At 46.5% G+C, this 18,117-nt stretch overlaps 2 protein-coding genes across 2 annotated transcripts in view; one reads left to right on the top strand and one right to left on the bottom strand.

Moving 5' to 3' along the window:
* Positions 1–226: 226 nt before the first annotated feature.
* LOC308673404 (actin, cytoplasmic type 5-like) lies at positions 227–1,357 on the bottom strand (the record flags this gene model as incomplete). Its single annotated transcript, XM_081337029.1, has 1 exon — positions 227–1,357. Exon 1 carries the CDS (start codon positions 1,349–1,351, stop codon positions 227–229), a length of 1,125 nt encoding a protein of 374 aa, XP_081193155.1. The 5' UTR covers positions 1,352–1,357.
* Positions 1,358–6,054: 4,697 nt separating this feature from the next.
* The window catches only part of ARID3B (AT-rich interaction domain 3B), a 33,032-nt gene continuing 20,969 nt past the window's right edge, over positions 6,055–18,117 (top strand). Inside the window, exons 1-2 of the mRNA XM_081337058.1 lie at positions 6,055–6,159; positions 10,637–11,278. Coding sequence (XP_081193184.1) covers positions 10,709–11,278 — 570 coding nt within the window. The 5' untranslated portion in view covers positions 6,055–6,159; positions 10,637–10,708. The remainder of the gene's footprint in view (positions 6,160–10,636; positions 11,279–18,117) is intronic.

Below are 18,117 nucleotides of genomic sequence, written 5' to 3'. Positions count from 1 at the left end.
CCAAGTGAATTATAAACTGGGACCGCTAAACAAGCATTCCCTTGCAGGTTGCCAATTCTTTTTTAGCCAGGCATCATTTCAGAGGCTGGAATGGTATAGGGTTCCCTGCCTGAGCAGGGGGTTAGACTAGAAGACCTCTAAGGTCCCTTCCGACTGTTATTCTGCTTCCAATACCACTTCGACATGTGGATAGTGAATAGAAGCAGCAAAAAAACCCCCAAAACCCTCATAAGCACTTTTGGTGTACAATAGCTGGGCCAAATTCCTCATACTCCTGTTTGCTGATGCACATATGCTGAAAGTGAGAAAGAGAAGCTAAGATGGATCCTCCGACCCATGCTGAGTAGGTGCGATTTGAGGGGGCAAAGATCTTGATCTCTGTATTTCGGGGAGCCAGTGCCTCCACCTCCGGCTGCAACCTTTCAACGAAGCCAGGGAACATGGAGGTGCCACCTGCCAGCACGACATTTTTCCACAGTGTGCGGCGGAGGTCCTGCTCACACTTCATGACGGCATTAAAGAGACTCTCGTGGATGCCACAACATATTTTACCTGCGAATCGGGCTTCGAAGAGGGCTTCGGGGCACCTGAAACGCTCACTGCCGATGGTGATCACTTGCCCGTCGGGTAGCTCATACTGCTTCTCCAGAGAGGCGGGCGTGCCAGCCGCCATTTCTTTCTCAAAATCCAGGGCCACGTAGCAAAACCTCTCCTTGATGTCCTCTACCGTCTCCCTCTCTTCTGGTTTGATGTGGTAGCCTTTTTCCTTCAGCATCCGCAGGAGGACGTCAGTCAGGTCTTCGCCACACAGCTCCATGCGAAAGAGAGCCTTGTTGACCACATGGCCTTCGTAGATGGGGATGGGATCTGTCCGGTTGTTCTTGATATCCAGAACTACTCCAGTGGTGCGGCCGGAAGCGTGGAGACAGAGAACGACTTGGATGGCCAGGTAGAAGGCGGACGTATTGAAGCTCTCAAACATAATCTGGGTCATCTTCTCCCGGTGGCTTCTAATGTTCAAGGGACACTCAGACAGCAAGACCGGACGGTCCTCGGGAGCCACCTGCAACTCGTTGTAGAAAACGTGGTGCCAGATTTTCTCCATGTCATCCCAGTTGCTAATATAGCCATTTTCAATGGGGTACTTCAAGGTCAGGATGTCTCTCCTGCTCTGTGCATCGCTTCCCACATAATAGGCCTTTCTGCTGGCGTCTTCCATGGCACTCTGCTGCTTGGGCCTCCCTATGACGGGAGGAAGTACTGCTCGGGGCAAGTCCTCTCCTGCAAACCCTGCCCTGCAAGTCCTAGTGCTGTTGTCCACCACAAGTGCTGTAATCTCTTGGCTGGCCATTGGTAGGTAAACCTAGGAGAGAACCAGGCAGAGACATGAAGGACACACTTCCTATTTCTATGGACTCTGTGTCCTGCAAATGCAGTACATAAGGGGGTCCTTGGTGCTCTCTGAGCTTGGCTGATTTCCTGCAGACCTTTCATTACCCCACTAGGTAGTGTCATCAGTGCCAGAAGGGAGGGGCGTTTGCTTGTATTTCATTTTTGTAATTGTTTTGACGCTTTTTTATATAATAAGAGCCTTGGTGGAGCAGTGGGCTAATGCCTCCTTAAGTAACACCAGCTGCCTGCAATTAGTGCAGGTTCGCATCCCACCAGGCTCAAGGTTGACTCAGCCTTCCATCCTTCCGAGGTAGGTAAAATGAGGACCCAGATTGTTGGGGGCAATAAGCTGACTTTGTAATAATGCCGCTTGGGGGGGCGAAAGCCCTAATAAGCAGGCATATACATAGAATGAAGGCTACTGCTAAGCACATTGATTTGTGCTTAGAGTGTAAGCTGCCCTGAGTCTTCGGAGAAGGGCGGGATATAAATGGGATTAAAATAAAATAAAATAATAAATAAATAAATAAATAATACACAGCACCGCAGATGATTGGACTGTGGGCTTTTGTTTTTAAATGAATATATACGGAATTGTTTCTCTTTTGTTTGGAGGGGCGGGTCAGTGACGTGCCAGCCGAGTCAAGTTAAGGCATTTTCCAAATTTTTGAGACGACAAGCCAAAACGTTGACCTAAAGTAACCTGTCTTTTTTTGTGCCCTTCCGTTTTCCCGTGTTCAAATGAGGGGGGAAAAACCCCACATAGAGTTAAGAGCTGAATAACTTGCGCTTTCAGGAGACAAGGGCTGGAAGAAATGGATTTAATTGACTATGACTTAATACAGTCGTAGCCAGGGTCCAATTGAACACGCAATTCCCGAAGAGCTTTGGTGGAGGAGCAGTGGGCTAATGCCTCCTTAAGTAACACCAGCTGCCTGCAATTAGGGCAGGTTCGAGTCCCACCAGACTCAGCCTTCCATCCTTCCGAGGTAGGTAAAATGAGGACCCAGATTGTTGGGGGCAATTAAGCTGACTTTGTAATAATGCCGCTTGGGGTGTGTGTGAAAGCCCTAATAAGCAGGCATATACATAGAATGAAGGCTATTGCTAAGCACATTGGTTTGTGCTTAGACTGTAAGCCGCCCTGAGTCTTTGGAGAAGGGCGGGATATAAATGGGATTAAAAAAAAAATACCTTTTCTGCAACAGCCCAGAATATATGCTAAAGTTCAGTGACATTGTGTCTGATGATTTTGGTAAGGAATATACAAATTAGGGCTGGGGAACGTCGTAGAAAAATCTTCTGGATGACCATTAAAAAGAGCTTCCTAAACAACCACCTATTTTCGGGCAGCATTAGCTGGACTACAAGGTCTTCCCAAGCTTCATTTAGTTCTCAGTTTGGTCTGGTTCTGTTCTGGCTCTGCGTCCCATCTCACTTGCTCTTCATTCCTTCGTTCCATATTCCTGTTTCTAGCCCGTTCTAGATGCTGCTCACAAGGGCAGGGTTCAAACCTAGAACTTTTTGAATGCAGAGGGGATGTTCTACCACCAAGCCAGCAGCTTCTGAGCTAGCTTTGAAGAGAAACTATAATTTCTTGGTCTTTTCATCTAACATCCTGTTACAAAATCAGCTTCTCTTAATCCGCTACTGGCAACTGCATTCAAACCAATATAGGCAGAACATTTAGGGAAAGTGATGGTTTAAATCTAGTCTATACTTACCCCAAGACAGAGTGGTTAACTCGGCAATTAATTCCACAATTGTCTCAGCAAGAATCAAAATCCTTTCCTTTCCTCTGATTTTTTCCCCACTGGTATTTAACAGTTTCCTGCTCGTTTTGCCCTTTGATCCTATACTTGACTTATCTGTGAACAAATGTGAATATAGGTTGCTTGTGCAATAAGTAAATATCATTAAAACATAACTATTCCGTAAGGAGGAAAACTGCAGTATAACCAAATAAGGCTAAACAGAAGCATTTATATCTTTGGATGTATTCCAAAAATCCTTCTGTGTATATTGCAAGAACATTTCCTGGTGCTTACTCAGTTTCAGAGAGCGCTATAATGTAAACCATGGGATGTCATAGAGATTTGCTTGTTAAACTAATCAAGATATATACATATATATAAAGTGTTTGTTAAGTATTTTGAATACCTTGCTAGGCCCCAAATATGGGGCAAATCTTATTTTCTGTTTCAGCCTAACCCAAGGCAATCTACAGGCTGTAGTCACAACAGTGACAGATCCAAAAAAATTACACACACACACATATATAAACATTTATTAAAATCAAGTGTTTGCAGTTTCTCAAAAACAGGGAGGGAGGGAGGGAAGGAAGGAAGGAAGGAAGGAAGGAAGGAAGGAAGGAAGGAAGGAAAGAAAGAAAGAAAGAAAGAAAGAAAGATACAGGCAGGCAGGAAAATGACAACTTTTCAACAACGTACTAAACCATTGCTTTAAAGTTAAATCACATAATGATCCTGCCCTTCCTTCCTTTGTTCCGATAGTCCAGTTCCTTCCTAAATCCTTGCCTTTTGCTTTCCTCTGAATTCAACTTTCTCATGGTCTGTTGACCTAATGGATCAACAACATCAGCTAGTATTGTGGGCCCAACTGGCAAGAGAAAGCTCAGGCCTGTATTGATTGGAAACAGGCGGAAGAGGCCTCCGTGCTGCAGTGGATAGAGCATGGCTACAACGAGGTTGATGGTGGTGGTGGTGATGGTTTGCAGCAAGCAACACAGCTAGTGTAAAGATACTTTTGAGGCCACAAAGCATGGCAAGATGGAATGAGTCAAGCCCAAGAGTCACATCTACCATCTGTTGTGAGACGTCAACAAGTACCACTGGTACTTGTTTCTCCATCCTCTTCAGTACAAAATTTAATCAAACCAGGTGACACTATTTTGTATTATTTTCCTTACAGTATTAAATCTCACCGTTTGCAGTTGGGTTGACCCAGTTTTGCACAATCCAGGTGTTTTCCCCTTATCTGTGCAAGATGAATGGCTTTGTTTCCCCAACCTTTTTTCTCCCTCATCCTTTAAATATTTCAAATGTGTGTTTCATTCTATTCTTGCACGCTGATAAGATCGCGAATCATTTCAGCGGATTTGGAATCCAATTGCCCCGGGAAGCAATGCAACAATGCATAAGACTAAACTATAATTTAAGAAACGTTGGACTGAATGCGTTGGCTAAAAAACACAATTGAGCATATGGTACTGTGGGAAGAATCCAGAGGAAGAAATATTTTGGGGAAATATTAGAAAGGCAGAATACATTTCCCCAAAGGAATAATGGAGAAGATCTTTAAAACAAAACAAAAACGACAGAAACCAGCCCTAGCCCCTCTCCCCCCAAGCAGAAACTAGGCAGAGGCCAGCTTTTAGAAATGCAGATGTGATAATCCTTTCAGAAAGGTTGGAGCCAGGAAGCTAGAAGCTGATGAGATTAGGAAGACAAAGACGCCTAAAATCTACATAGGCACTATCAGAATACACTCAGACTCAGGTCGAAGTTCACCACACAAGAAATAGAAAGCCTCAAACAGGAACAGGAAACAACTAACCAGTGGAACAACCTGCCTCCAGAAGTGGTGAATGCTCCAACACTGGAAGTTTTTAAGAAGAGACTGAACAGCCATTTGTCTGTCTGAAATGGTATAGGGTTTCCTGCCTTAGCAGGGGGTTGGACTAGATGACCTCCAAGGTCCCTCCCAACTTCTTCTTCTTATTATTATTATTATTAACCTCAAAAGCCCCACTCCCAGCTACATGTGATCTGCTTTCCCCGTCTCCTTTCTATCTGGCTCTGCTCTTCAATAAACCACAAACTTCTTTCTAAAGCAGCCTCCATTTTATTTATTCCCGACTTGGACTGGACCCCGATGAAGACTTCTCTTTCAACAGTATTTTTAAGCGAAATCAAAACGCTAAAGTGAGTTTGCCCAAACTTGGGAACCTGGGCTGCTATGCGCACGCGCCATCACCATAACTTTCCCCCCCTCCCGATGTAATTGCAATATTCTCGCGCCAGGAGGCATTTATATTTCCTGCGCGCTCCCATTGGCTGTCCACTATGGAAGGCCCGCCCTTTCCTGGAACGGAAGACTACGGCGCTGCCTTTGCTCCACCCCTTTCTTTGGCCTGCCGCTTCGCGGTTGCTATGGTAACCGCTCAAAGAATGGTTTCCCTAGCGTTGCTCCCGCTGCCTTTTTTTGTTCTTTCCATTCCCCCTCGTTATTTTCCTCCTGGTTCTGCCTCAGTTTTGTGCCTCCTATTCCGCAAACTAGAGACTACTAAAGCAACGTAAAAATAACAAATATAAAACCCGACTTCCGGTCTGAACGGTTTTCCTCCATGGAGGCCAACTACAACGTCGCTCTGTCTTTGAGATCTCTGTGGAAAAAGGGGCATCGAGGCACGAAGGGATAGAGTGGCACCCCGTTCACCAGTACAATACAGCCCTATAAAAAAAGGCACAAGTAAAAACCACCCTCGCAAAAGCCTGGACTTTCTGGCCTCCACCCAAAAAGCAAACCAACCCCAAACTAAACCGGAAGTGGCGAATGGGTCCGGGCCCGCCCGCTGACGCCTCTTCCGGCGCGTGGCCCATAGAGTCCCCTCCTCCCGCCCCTCTTTCCGGCCGGGTGGGGGAGGGGGTTGGGGGCGCGGCTGAGGCGGCTGTGGCTGTGGCGGGCGCCGCGCCTGTCGCGAAGGAGACCCCGCCGGAGGACGAGGAGGCGGCGGCGGAGGCCGAGGTGAGGGGCGGCGGGGAAGGAAGGGGATCGGGGCCGGGCTTTCCTCTGGAGGAGGGCCCCGGGGCGCTCTCCTGCCGCCTTCCCCAACCTGGCGCCCGCCAGACGCCTTGCAAGCGGCGCCCGCCCTCCCCTCCCCCAGCCTCAGCACGCCTCCCTACCCCCACCCGGGCCGAGGCGGTGGGCGGGGGGATGGGAGTTGTAGTCCAGAGCTCTAGGTAGCCTTGGGTCTGTGTGTGCGTGCGTGTGCGTGCGTGCGCGCGCGCTGCAGTTGTCCCCAACCTGGCGCCTGCAATGGGTTCACCTTCTTCCCTCCCCTCCCCTCCCCCGATACGTCCCCTCCCACCATGTGGGGGGGAAGCTGATGGGAGTTGTAGTCCAGAGCCCTCTAGAGCAGCGTTTCCCACCTTAGGAACTTGAAGATGCGTGGACTTCAACTCCCAGAATTCCCCAGCCAGCTATGCTGGCTGGGGAATTCTGGGAGTTGAAGTCCACGCATCTTCAAGTTCCTAAGGTTGGGAAACGCTGCTCTAGACAGCTGCAGGTTGAGGGGGGGGGTGTCTGCTGCTGCTGCTGCTGTCCCCAACCTGGCGCCCGCCAGAGGTGCTGCGGTGGCTTCCCGTGCTCCTTGCTAGGCCCCTCTCTTTGCTGTGATGTGAAAAGGATGGGAGCTGTAGTCCAGAGCACTAGACATCCCCAGGTTTGGGGGGAGGGAGGGTCTGCAGCTCTCCCCAGCCTGGCGCTCTCCTGCCCTCGTCTCCCCTCTTTGCTGCAGAGGGGGCTGTGAGTCAAGCCGCCAGATTTTATTCATTTATTTATATCCCGCCTTTATTATTTTCACAAATAACTCAAGGCGGCAAACATATCCAACGCACTTTCCTCCTCCTTTTTCTCCCACAACAACAACCCTGTGAGGTTGGTTGGGCTGAGAGAGAGAGAGTGACCCAAAGGCAGCCAGCCGGCTTTCATGCCTAAGGCGGGACTAGAACTCGCTGTCTCCTGGTGATTGGCCCAAAGTCACGTCTAAGGCAAAACTAGAACTCGCTGTCTCCCAGCGAGTTGGGACCTGGGGCCTCAACCACTAGACCAAATTGATAAGCCACAGTTGGTGATGGCAGCAAACGCTCTGCCTCCTTTATGTAGTGCTTTTAGTCGTGGCTTATACAGTGAAGAGCATCGCCCTCTGATCTCCCCCCCCCCCAGTCTTTTGGGGAGTAAACCTTGAGCGCTGCTAGAATAAGGACTGTATAATTAATTGCCTTTTCAACCTGCTGCTAATTAAGTCCCTTTCAGTTGCCCACTGTATAAAAAAGAAATTCTTTTTTCCGCCTGTCCATCATAACTTTATCAACCTGTTACAATGAAAGAGCTGACCGTTACATTCAGACATACTGAAAAGCTGTGGATTGTTGATACAAGATGAGACAAGCCTTCAGGTTCCATGTTCCCCTACCTGCCAAACATGGCTATGAGTTTTTGTATTTTCTTTTTTCTTTTAACTAACTGCTGGTTTGAGTTATGTCCATACTTAGAATTGTGGCTGATCTGGGCCTTTGGGATTTTTCAAAGCCAGCCTGTATCATGTCACTCAGCTGTGGGTTATCATTATGCACAAAGACTGTCTTAGTGCTGGGAGGGACTATCCTATTAATATGCAAATGTACTTCTTGCACAATTGAGGTTTCCAGGAAGCTCACTTTAGGCTGTCTGAGTTGGAATGAGAGGATGTTTGAAAGTGTACATAGATTTTCTTTGGAAATTAGTTTATCTCTCGCGATGTACGTGCATCTGGAGTGCAGGAATGTAGCTATTTTGTAGGTGGCTTTATGTGCAGGCGGCCCTCACTTAATGACTGGTGACTTAGCAATTGTGCAAAGTTGTGACAATGCTCCCCCCCTCAAAAGACAGTTATGACCAGATTTTGAAATTCTGATGGTTGCAATCTCCACCCCCCAATTTCAACCATCAGAACTTCAAAATCTGTCCTAACCACCATTTGGGAGTGGGGCTGTTTGACTTTGCACGGTGGTCACATGATTGCATTTTGGGCACTTGGTAAACGTGGGGATGCTATAGTGGTTTTAAGTGTGAGGACTAGTTTAATAGTGATTTTTTTCCAGTGCCATCATAAGTTCAAATGGTCACTAAACCAATGGTCATAAGTCAAGGACTACTTGTAATTTAAGCATGTTTCAAGTCGTGTTGTAAACCTGAAGAGTTTTATTAGCTGTTACCATTGTGGCCCTTAGAATAATGGTGGGATGGACGTTCCCGCATGCATTGAGTTGTCTTTGTAGTTTAAAAAGAACAACTGTAAAATCGGGAACAATCCTCAGTGTTAACAGGATTGCTTATGACCTTCCAATCTAGTTTCACAGAGCATTCAAGAGACTCACGGGAAATTCTTGATGAATCGGTCTTTCTTAAAATAGCAGAGGAGTTATTTTATTGCCGCTGGAGATGGCATATTTAATTTTAGCAAAATATCCTATTGCTCTTTTGGAGGGTCTGTTTTGCTAAAGCTATGCATCTTATCTCGGTTGAAGCTAAGTGTTTCTCTGCTGGCAGAGGAGCAGATACAACAAAAGCAAACCAAAAAACAGAGGGAATTATTCTTCTACCCTGCTTTGCAAGTTTGGGTTTCTCACCACATCAGGAAATTCTGCTCCAATAATGATTTCTCCCCACCCCACCCCCCAATGTATTTCCGCCCTTAATGATCGCGGGTGGCTTGTCGCCTTTCATCCTTTGACCATCAAGCTCATTCATTATTTATTATCCTCTTATTCGTTATCTCCTTGCAGATGGCACTTCACCGGGATCCGGTGCCCTGTGGTGTTTCTAAATTAAAATTTGGGCCTAGGGGAGAAAAGTAAACTTACCTGGAAGGCAGAAGTCGCAAACAAAGGGAAAGGTGTGCAGAGGGTGGGGGATACTAGGGGCTTATATTTGCCTTCAAATAGTAGGCCTCGGGTTTCATTAACACTTGTTATTACATCTGAAACTCCCAATTGCTTTTTTTTGATTGGGGGGGGAGGGGAAGATGGCGGACAGACACTTGATCTCATAATTGCCAGCTGCAAGAGTTTGCTTGTTACTTCTTGCCAGCCACTCGAGATCTGCAAACTCACTATAGGTTTGTCCTCGATGTACAGACGTACATCCATTTGTTTGCTGACTGAAATTACAACGGCGCTGGAAAAAAGGGACCGTTTGCGACTGTTTTTCACATGACCGTTGCAGCCTCCCTGTGATCACAACGATCAAAATTCAGAAGCTTGGCAACCGGCATGCATTTGCCACGATTGCAGCATCCCCGGTGTGTGTGGGTGTGTGTGTCTGTGTGTGTCTGTGTGTGTGTGTGACGCGATCACCCCCTTTTGTGATCTTCTGACCAGCAAAGTCCGTAGGGAAGCCAGCTTCACTTAACAACCGTGTTATTAGGTATAACTGCCACGATTCACTTAACAACCGCAGCAAGAAAGGTCATAAAGTGGTGCAAAACTTACTTAACTGTCTTGCTTTAGCGCTGGGCGCTTTGGGCTGAATTGCACTGCCTCTATTTTTTTCCTCTCTGGGGGTTGATTTCCACCTCCCAGTGCCTGAACGAAAACAGCTTTTGCCACTGTGAAAAGTAAAAGATGGCCCTTCGTTTGCATTGGTTTCTTGAATTGGACCGCCGAATGTTGTGTACGCCTTCAGCCACCCCACCTCCCGTTTTTATTCTAATAATTGCACTTAGACTTCTACACTCCTGCATAGGGCTTTACAGCCCTCTCTAAGCGGATCTCCTGGAATTACAGCAGCGTGTAGAACAGGGGTCTTCAAACTCGGCCCCTGTATGACTTGTGGACTTCGACTCCCAGAATTCCTCAGCCAGCGTGCTTGGCTGAGGAATTCTGGGAGTCGAAGTCCACAAGTCATACAAGGGCCAAGTTTGAAGAACCCCTGGCATAGAAGAAAGCAACGAAGGGGGGGAAAAGTTGCCTCTAGAAGACATTTCTGAATAAAGATCTTTCTGCATACCTTTCTTAGAGTGTAATGCCAGAACAACAATTGGTGGACATTGGGGCATGCGCGTGTGTGTGTGTTGGGTTTGTTGTTTTTTTGTTTTCCCCTTCCCTGGGCTGTAATCCTATTCTGCTCGGATTATACAGGAACCGAGTATTTGCATAGCATGAAGAGAAAGTGTCAAAGATGTTTTCAAAGAAAAAACACGGCAGGGTGAGAGGCAGAAAGTGGTCTTGCGTCCACATACGATAAAAGTCATTTCCGAGGCTGATTTGGGACTGGGTTTTAGACGAGGAAGTCATTCCCTTTGCAAAGAAGGCTTGGAATTCAGCAAAAAACGTGAATTCCACCTCGGCTTTCCCCCCCCCCCGTCTGCTTTCTTTCTTTTTTTTTTGCGGGCCCTTGGAGCAGGGTGAGGAGGGGTGGTGGTGGAAAGAAGTAATTCTACAGGCCAATATTTGTGTTTCAGATCCTGCGAAGGCTTTGTCTGGAGCCGCGTCCCTCCGAACTCCTTCCTCCACCCAGCCATGTTAACAACAGGATGAAGCTGGAGGCAGTTGTGGAGCAGCTGCAGAAGCAGCAGCAGCAGCACCAGCCCATGGAGTCCAGGGACCGGCCGCTGAGGCAGGTGAGAGAGAATCAGCTGCAGTTCCCCCAACAGATGACGGTCCAGCAAGCTGGCCTGGCTGCCGCGTCCGGCAAAGTGTCCGGTGGGCCCCTCCTTGGACCTTCGGCGAGAGTGCCCCCTGCCCTGGGGGCTTCTCGGACATTTGATCAGAGTGCTCTGAACTCCGAGGAGGAGGAGGAAGAAGAGGAGGAGGAAGAGGAGGAGGAGGAGGAGGAAGTTGAGGAAAATTCAGAAGACGGTGATCTGGAGGACAGTGCTCCCAGGACTGGCCAGGATGCGCGATCCGCTCTGAAATACTTTCACGCTTCCAAAGCGGTTTCCCACAACCAAAGAGTGACTCCTTCCTCTAAGCTTCTCCCAGTTCTGGGGGTCCAGCGGAACCTGCAAGGAAAGGACGAAGTGGGGAGAGAAGCCCCCAACTCGCTCTATTCCGGCCCCTCCTCTGGGAGACCAACGTGGAGGCTGGACGAGCAGCTCAAACAGGTCAGTCAAAATTTGCACACACACACACACACACACACACACACACACACACACACAGCCCTCCCCCCCCCCCCCCCCGGGATGCAACCGAAGCTCGCAAGTTTGGATTTTGTTGTGTCATCTTAGATGTGGCTCTTCCTTAAGCTGTACAGGGAAAGCCATGCACCGTATTTGGGCGTTAGTTTCCTTTTTTTTCCCTTTACAGGCAGTCCTCGACTTACGACCGCAGGGGAAATCACACACACACACCCAAAATTTCTGTTGCCAAGCGAGACTGTGGTGATGTGAGCTTGGCCCCGTTTGACGACCTTGCTTGTTAAATGAATGGCTGCAGTTGTTCAATGAGTCACACGGCTGTTAAGTGAATCTGGCTTCCCCATTGATTTTGCCGGTCAGAAGGTCGCCGTAAAAGTGGTCACATCACCCCAGGACATTGCGGCCCTCCGTAACTATGAACCAATTGCCCAGCGTCCAAATTTCGACCACCCGGCCACGAGGATGCCACGACGATTGTCGTGGGAAATGGCCCTAAGTCCCCTTTTCCCAGTGCTGTCATTTTGAACTAAATGGACTGTTGTAAGTCAAGGACTAACTGTGTGTGCCGCTTTTCACCAAGGAGTTGGTCTCCTTGTTTTATTTTCTTAGTCAGCCCCCCCCCTGCAAGGTAGTTGAGCCAGAAAGATATCGGGGGGGGGGATCCTTTGGTGAAGCAGAAAACAGGGTAAGAAACCTTAATCAGCCTTTGACTGCAGCCGAGCCTTCCATAATAGTGAGCTCTGGGAAGTGAGCCACCCCTTTCCTAAGCCCTCTCCTCTACACCCCCCTTCACACACACACACACACACACACACACACACAAACGCAGCAGCTCCTTTGCACTTTTTTTTTAATGAGCAGAAGTGAGAAACCTTTGGGGGCTCCTGACTGCCACTGTGAATTAGGCAAGGGGAAATGCGCATAGAAGAAAAGAAAGAAAGAAAGAGAGAGGGGAGGGAGAAAGAAAGGAAAGAGAGGAAAGAAAGGAGAGAGGAAGGAAGGAAGGAAAGAAAGAAAGAAAGAAAGAAAGAAAGAAAGAAAGAAAGAAAGAAAGAAAGAAAGAGGAAAGAAAGAAAGAAAAGAAAGAAAAAAGAAAGAAAAAGAAAGAAAGAAAAAGAAAGAAAGAAAGAAAGAAAGAAAGAAAGAAAGAAAGAAAGAAAGAAAAAGAAAGGGCTTTCTGTCTATATAGACTCCAGGAAGCCTCTCCTGTTTCCCCTCGCAAGTTCTGTCGTGGCTGAGAATAACTTGTGCTTTTCAGTGGCCGAAAGAGCCTTTGAAGTGTTGCAATTAACAAGCAGGCCGGGTGATGCAACTGGAAAGAGTATTTTGCTCCTCCTCCGGTGCAATTAGGCCTTTTGGTCTACTCACTTCCGGAATCTGTGTGTGCCTCAAGTCAGTGCACCGGTCATATTTACTACCACATTTCTGAGTTGGGTACCGCCTGCACGTTGCACAAAAGTTGCTGCGTGCAAAGGCCAAGGGGTAGTTGTGTGTTGTTGTTTTTTTAAAGAAAAACAAAGCCACTTTTTCTGGTGCTTAAGTGTGTAATTTGCATCTGCTTTGGTGGTGGGGGTGGGGGGGGGTTCCACGCTCCTTGCGGGGGGTCTAGTGCTGTGGGTGACCTTTTTTGTGGCTGTGAGGCTTCCCTTAAGTAGGTAAGCAAGCATTTCCTGCAGGGGTCCCCAACCCCTGGTCTGTGGTACCGGTACCGGGCCGCACAAACAAGCAAAACCCCATCCATGGGATGCAGGCGGCATGCAGAACCGGCCCCCTGGTGCCCAAAAGGTTGGGCACCTCTGATTTACTGGACCATTCTTAAAAGGCTGTATTGAGAAGGCAACTGAACTGGCTTGATTAATTTTATTTATTTATTTTAATTCTATTTATATCCCGCCCTTCTCCGAAGACTCAGTGCGGCAAGACGACTCTTTCACGGCTGCTTTTCCATCTGCCAATTTTCCCATCGTATTTCCATGCGCCTTTTTTTTTTTTTGTTGTTGTTGCACGGTCTCTCAGATGCTGAGCACACGGAGGGACTGGTTTTTGAGAGCGGGCGCTTCAAACATCTTTTTTTTAAAAAAAAAATTTCCAGGATATTTTGCCCTGGCTTTAGCAATGAATGTCTTCTCTTTCGCACTCGGATTCCGGAATGCAGCCCCTGAGGAGTTGGGCTAAGCCCTCCGCTCTTGCTCCCTTTCAGAAATCTACAGAAACGCATTTTCCAGCCAGGCCTTTAAAAATTAATTTGATGTGCAAGGTTGTTTTTTTTTTAAAAAAATTCTGTACCTTTAAAAAAAACAAACACAAGTTGCCTTAGAAACTTAGTGGCCGTTCAAAGTTACCACGGCCGCTGAAAAAAAGTGCCTTATCGTTTTTCACACGTACCACCGTTGCAGCATCCCCCATGGTCAGGTGATTTACATTTGGATACTGGACAGCTGACTCACATTTATGACAGTCGCAGTGTCCTGGGGTCACGTGATCCCCTTTTGTGACCACCTGACAAATCAGTGGGAAAGCCAGATTCACGTAACCGTGTTATGAATTTTAAGAGCAGCGATTCCCTGAACAAACATAGCAGGAAAAGTCGCAAAATGGGGGGGGGGGGCGAACTCGCTTAACAACTCAGACATGAAATAGCTCGGGTATCTGCGGAGGGCATTCAGATCCAGGCGGGCAGGGAGAAGCGGGGTGGGATTAGAATGGAGCAGCCAGCAACATTGTGAGCATTGCCTGAATGCCTCTTTCATGGAGTTAGAAGAGGATAAGTATATAGTGTATATATAGAGAGAGTGGAAACCGAGTTTAAAAAAAACTCAATTTTACAATGCCTTCTCTGCCATGGCAATCGAGCAGGCTTTGCACTGATAGCACCGTGGGGGGGGGGGGGAGAAATGGGAATTGTCTAGTTAGTAACTTTGAATAATTGTTTCAAAGTTCTACTGCAGTTATTTTTCAAATCCCTTCGAGTGTGACCACCAGCAATTGGGAGTTGAATGACAAGAGTTGGAAGGGACCTTGGAGGTCTTCTAGTCCAACCCCCTGCTCGGACAGGAGACCCTATACCATTTCAGGCAAATGACTGTCTAATCTCTTCTTAAAAACCTCCAGTGGGGGAGGGAGGGAGGAAGGAAAGAAGGAAGAATAGAAGAATATCAGAGTTGGAAGGGACTTTGGAGGTCTTCTAGTCCAACCCCCTGCTCAGGCAGGAGACCCTATACCATTTTAGTCTCTTCTTAAGAACTTCCAGCGTTGGAGCATCCACAACCTCTGGTGGCAAGTTGTGCCGCTGATTGATGTTCTAACTGTCAGGAAATTTCTCTTTCGTTCTAGGTTGCTTCTCTCCTTGATTAGTGCGGACCACTCTCACTCATTCACTCTCTCTCTCTCTCTCTCTCTCTCTCTCTCTCTCTCTCTCTCTCTCTCTCAATTACCTGTCACCTGTTTAGGGCACCACCTCACCTTTCCCTGGCCATGTCTTGCAGCCAAACAAAGCCAGTGCTTCAGATCCAAAGGCCACCCACCCCTTGTGTACTCTGCTTCTGTGGGCAGAAGAAAATGCCAGCGGATTGCAAAACATCCTTCTCGTTTTTGCATGTTGGAAGCTTTTGAGGGTTGAAAGCTTATTCGTGTTACCGTAATTGATGTTTACGCAAGGGATATTTATACCCCACGTGTATAAATGGTGCAGTGTGGGCTACTTCGTCGGAGAAGGGCTGCGCTGAGAACAAACAGCTTCAGTCACCATCGTCAGCTTTCTAAACCCTTTCACCGAAGGGGGAAAAACAACAACAACAACAAAAAACAGGCATACAGGTGGTCCTCGACTTAGGATGGTCCTTGAGCCCAAAAATTTGTGTTGCTAAGTGAGACATTAGTGAAGTGAGTTTTGCCCCATTTTTCCCTGCGACCTTTCTTGCCACAGTTTGTTAAGGGAATCGCTGCGGTTGTTAACTTAGAAACCTGGTTGTAAAGTGAATCTGGCCTCCCCTGTGGACTTTGCTTGTCAGAAGGTCGCAAAAGCAGATCACGTGACTCTGGGACATTATGACCGTCACAAATAGGAACCGGCTGACAAGCATCTGAATTTTGAACATGTGACCGTGGGGAGGCTGGCAATGGTCATAAGCGTGAAAAATGTCCCTTTCTTCAGTGCCAGTCTAACCGTGAGCAGCCACTAAATGAATTACTATAAGTCAAGGACTAAATACCTGGAGAAACCTACCTGTCTGAGGCCTCATGTGAAATAATCTCTTTTTTCTGTGCCGTGAGAGGTGGGTTTTCTGGAAAATGTTGAAAGAGAAGTGTCACTTTCTGCTGTTCCCCTCCCAAACTCCTTCCTGTCCCTTTAAAAAGGTTTCCAGTTGGGATCGTTTGCATCAGTCTCCATCTTACTTCCATCCAGTCCATGAAGCCACTGGGCTGTTCCTGGTTTCTAAGAATCTTTCCAGTTTGGCCTTTAATGAGGAGCTTTTTCCTCTGCGGGGGGTCCCCATGGCTGTAAAAGAAAAGCCCTGTATGATGGCATGGTGTCAAATTCCACACCTAGGACACCAAAGTGATGCTGGCCTAGAATCCAGATTTCTGAGTGACTTTGTTTTAAGATTCTTCTGGAAGTTAGGTTCTCTATATACGCCGCTGGAGGACTTTTTATTGCCGTGTTAAAAAAAAACAACCTCACAGGGTAATTGAATATACCTCTGATATTCCATTCTTCTCCTTCTTCTCCTTCTCATCATCTCCATTTTAGTCGGTTAGATAATTAAGAGTCTTGTTCTGTGCTGTCGGCAAAACTATCGTCCACTTCACGGGGGGGGGGGGAATACAGATAGTCCTCCACTTAAAACAGTTCATTTAATGACTGTTCGAAGTTACAACAGCACTGGAAAAAAGACTTGTGACCGTTTTTCACACTTAACGACCGTTGCAGCCTCCCTGGGATCACATCAAATTTCAGCCGCTTGGCCAGTGGCTCATTTTATGACGGTTGCAGTGTTCCAGGATCACGCGATTACCTTTTGCAACTTTCTGACCAGCCAAGTCAATGGGGAAGTAAAATGATAATTATTATTATTATTATTATTATTATTATTATTATTATTATTATTATTATTATTATTATTATTATTATTATTATTATTATTTTATTTATATACCGCCCTTCTCCCAAAAGACTCAGGGCGGTGAACAGGGCAAGCATAAAAAATACAATACAAAAGTTAAAAAGGATTAAATATATGCCCAACTAAAAACAGTAATTACAAATATTAAAATAGCAAGTAAAAACCCCACCCATTCCCCGTCAAAACTCCCTTAACAGCTTAAAACTCCCTTAACTCCCTTAACAGCTGTCTCACACAGCAACAGAAATGTTGGGCTCACTTGTCATAAGCTGAGGACTATGAGTGCACATTTTTTTACGTGTCTCTGTCGTGTTGTAAACCAGAGCTTATGATCATGATTTATTACTTGTATGTACACTGATATGAACCGGAGACAAATTCCTTGTGTGTCCCAACCATGCTTGGCCGATAAAGAATTCTTTTGTTGCAAACCAGAGAGCTGAAATCAGTTCTTCTTATTTAATTTAAAGGAGAATCTTTGCTTGCCAGGAGTTCTTTTGAGGAACATTCAGCAAAGGCATCCTCCATCCACAGTTCGTTTCACTACCCCGGGATTACGGTGTCTATTAATAGGCAAGGTTGACATTGGGATGGATGTCAGTCACCCATTTTGTAAGAGGAGAGAAGCAAGATGCCTATTTTTGTTCCAGGCAGCCCTCTCATCCCTTAATGTCTGGGAAGAATTAAGTCTTTTGCCTGCCCTTTGTAATGTTCTCCTGTCAGGAGCTACTTAAATTTGCATTTTGCATTAACCCAGAAGGGTGGTTTGATCTAAAAATGGCTTTCTGCGTAACGTCGTTTGAAACTGATGCATTCAGAACTAAGAGGTGTCTTTGGTGTTATATTTGTTTGGGGTTTTTTTTTAAATTTCCCTCTTCACTTCCCCGTTTTTCTTTCTTTCTTTCTTTCTTTCTTTCTTTCTTTCTTTCTTTCTTTTTTAAAAAAACCCCTTTCCTTTGGAGAAAAGTCAACTTAAAGCCCCCTTGAACGTTTTTTTTCGGTTAGCAAAGAGTCCTCTCAAAAGGAAGAAGGCTGTTGAGGCTTGTTTGCTTTGACTTCCATTCAGTGTCCACCACAAAGTAATTAATGGTCACAACAGCCTTGCCGACAAAAGAGCCAGCTCAGCTTCTGACCGAGGGGCGGTGAGAATATTGTCAACGCAGAACAAGGAGGAAGCTTTGGCTGTCTTTCAAGGGGTTGGCAAAAAAAAAAAAAATCCTCAAAGAAACGCGAAGGGAGTCGATTTAGTTTCTTTTCTCCCTTTCTAACACTTCCCAAATTCACGCAGAGTTAAACCACAAAGGCTGTAAGAGCAACAGAAGAAAAACATATCAAGGTATCAAAATATATCAAGGTATCTTGATGGCTGTGGTCAAAGGAAGTAGAAATTAAAATAAATAAAAAAATAAAAAGTTTCATTCAGGTTGAGATTTCTTTAATGTTGCTCCCTGCCTGTACAATAGACCTCGAGTTATGCGCACCGTTGAGCCCAAAATTTATGTTGCTAAGGGAAACATTTGTTAAGTGAGTTTTGCCTCATTTTACAACTTTTCTTGCCACCGTTGTTAAGGGAATCGCTGCACTTGTTAAGTCAGCAATACGCTTGGTAAGTGAATCAGACTTCCCCATTGACTTTGCTTGTCAGAAGGTCGCAAAAGGGGATCACGTGACTCCGGGACG

Source organism: Vipera berus, assembly GCF_964194415.1.
Source record: "Vipera berus genome assembly, chromosome: 12".
Lineage (NCBI taxonomy): Eukaryota > Metazoa > Chordata > Lepidosauria > Squamata > Viperidae > Vipera > Vipera berus.
Note: the sequence above shows the minus strand (reverse complement) of the source record. Positions and strands in the feature narration are given on the sequence as shown.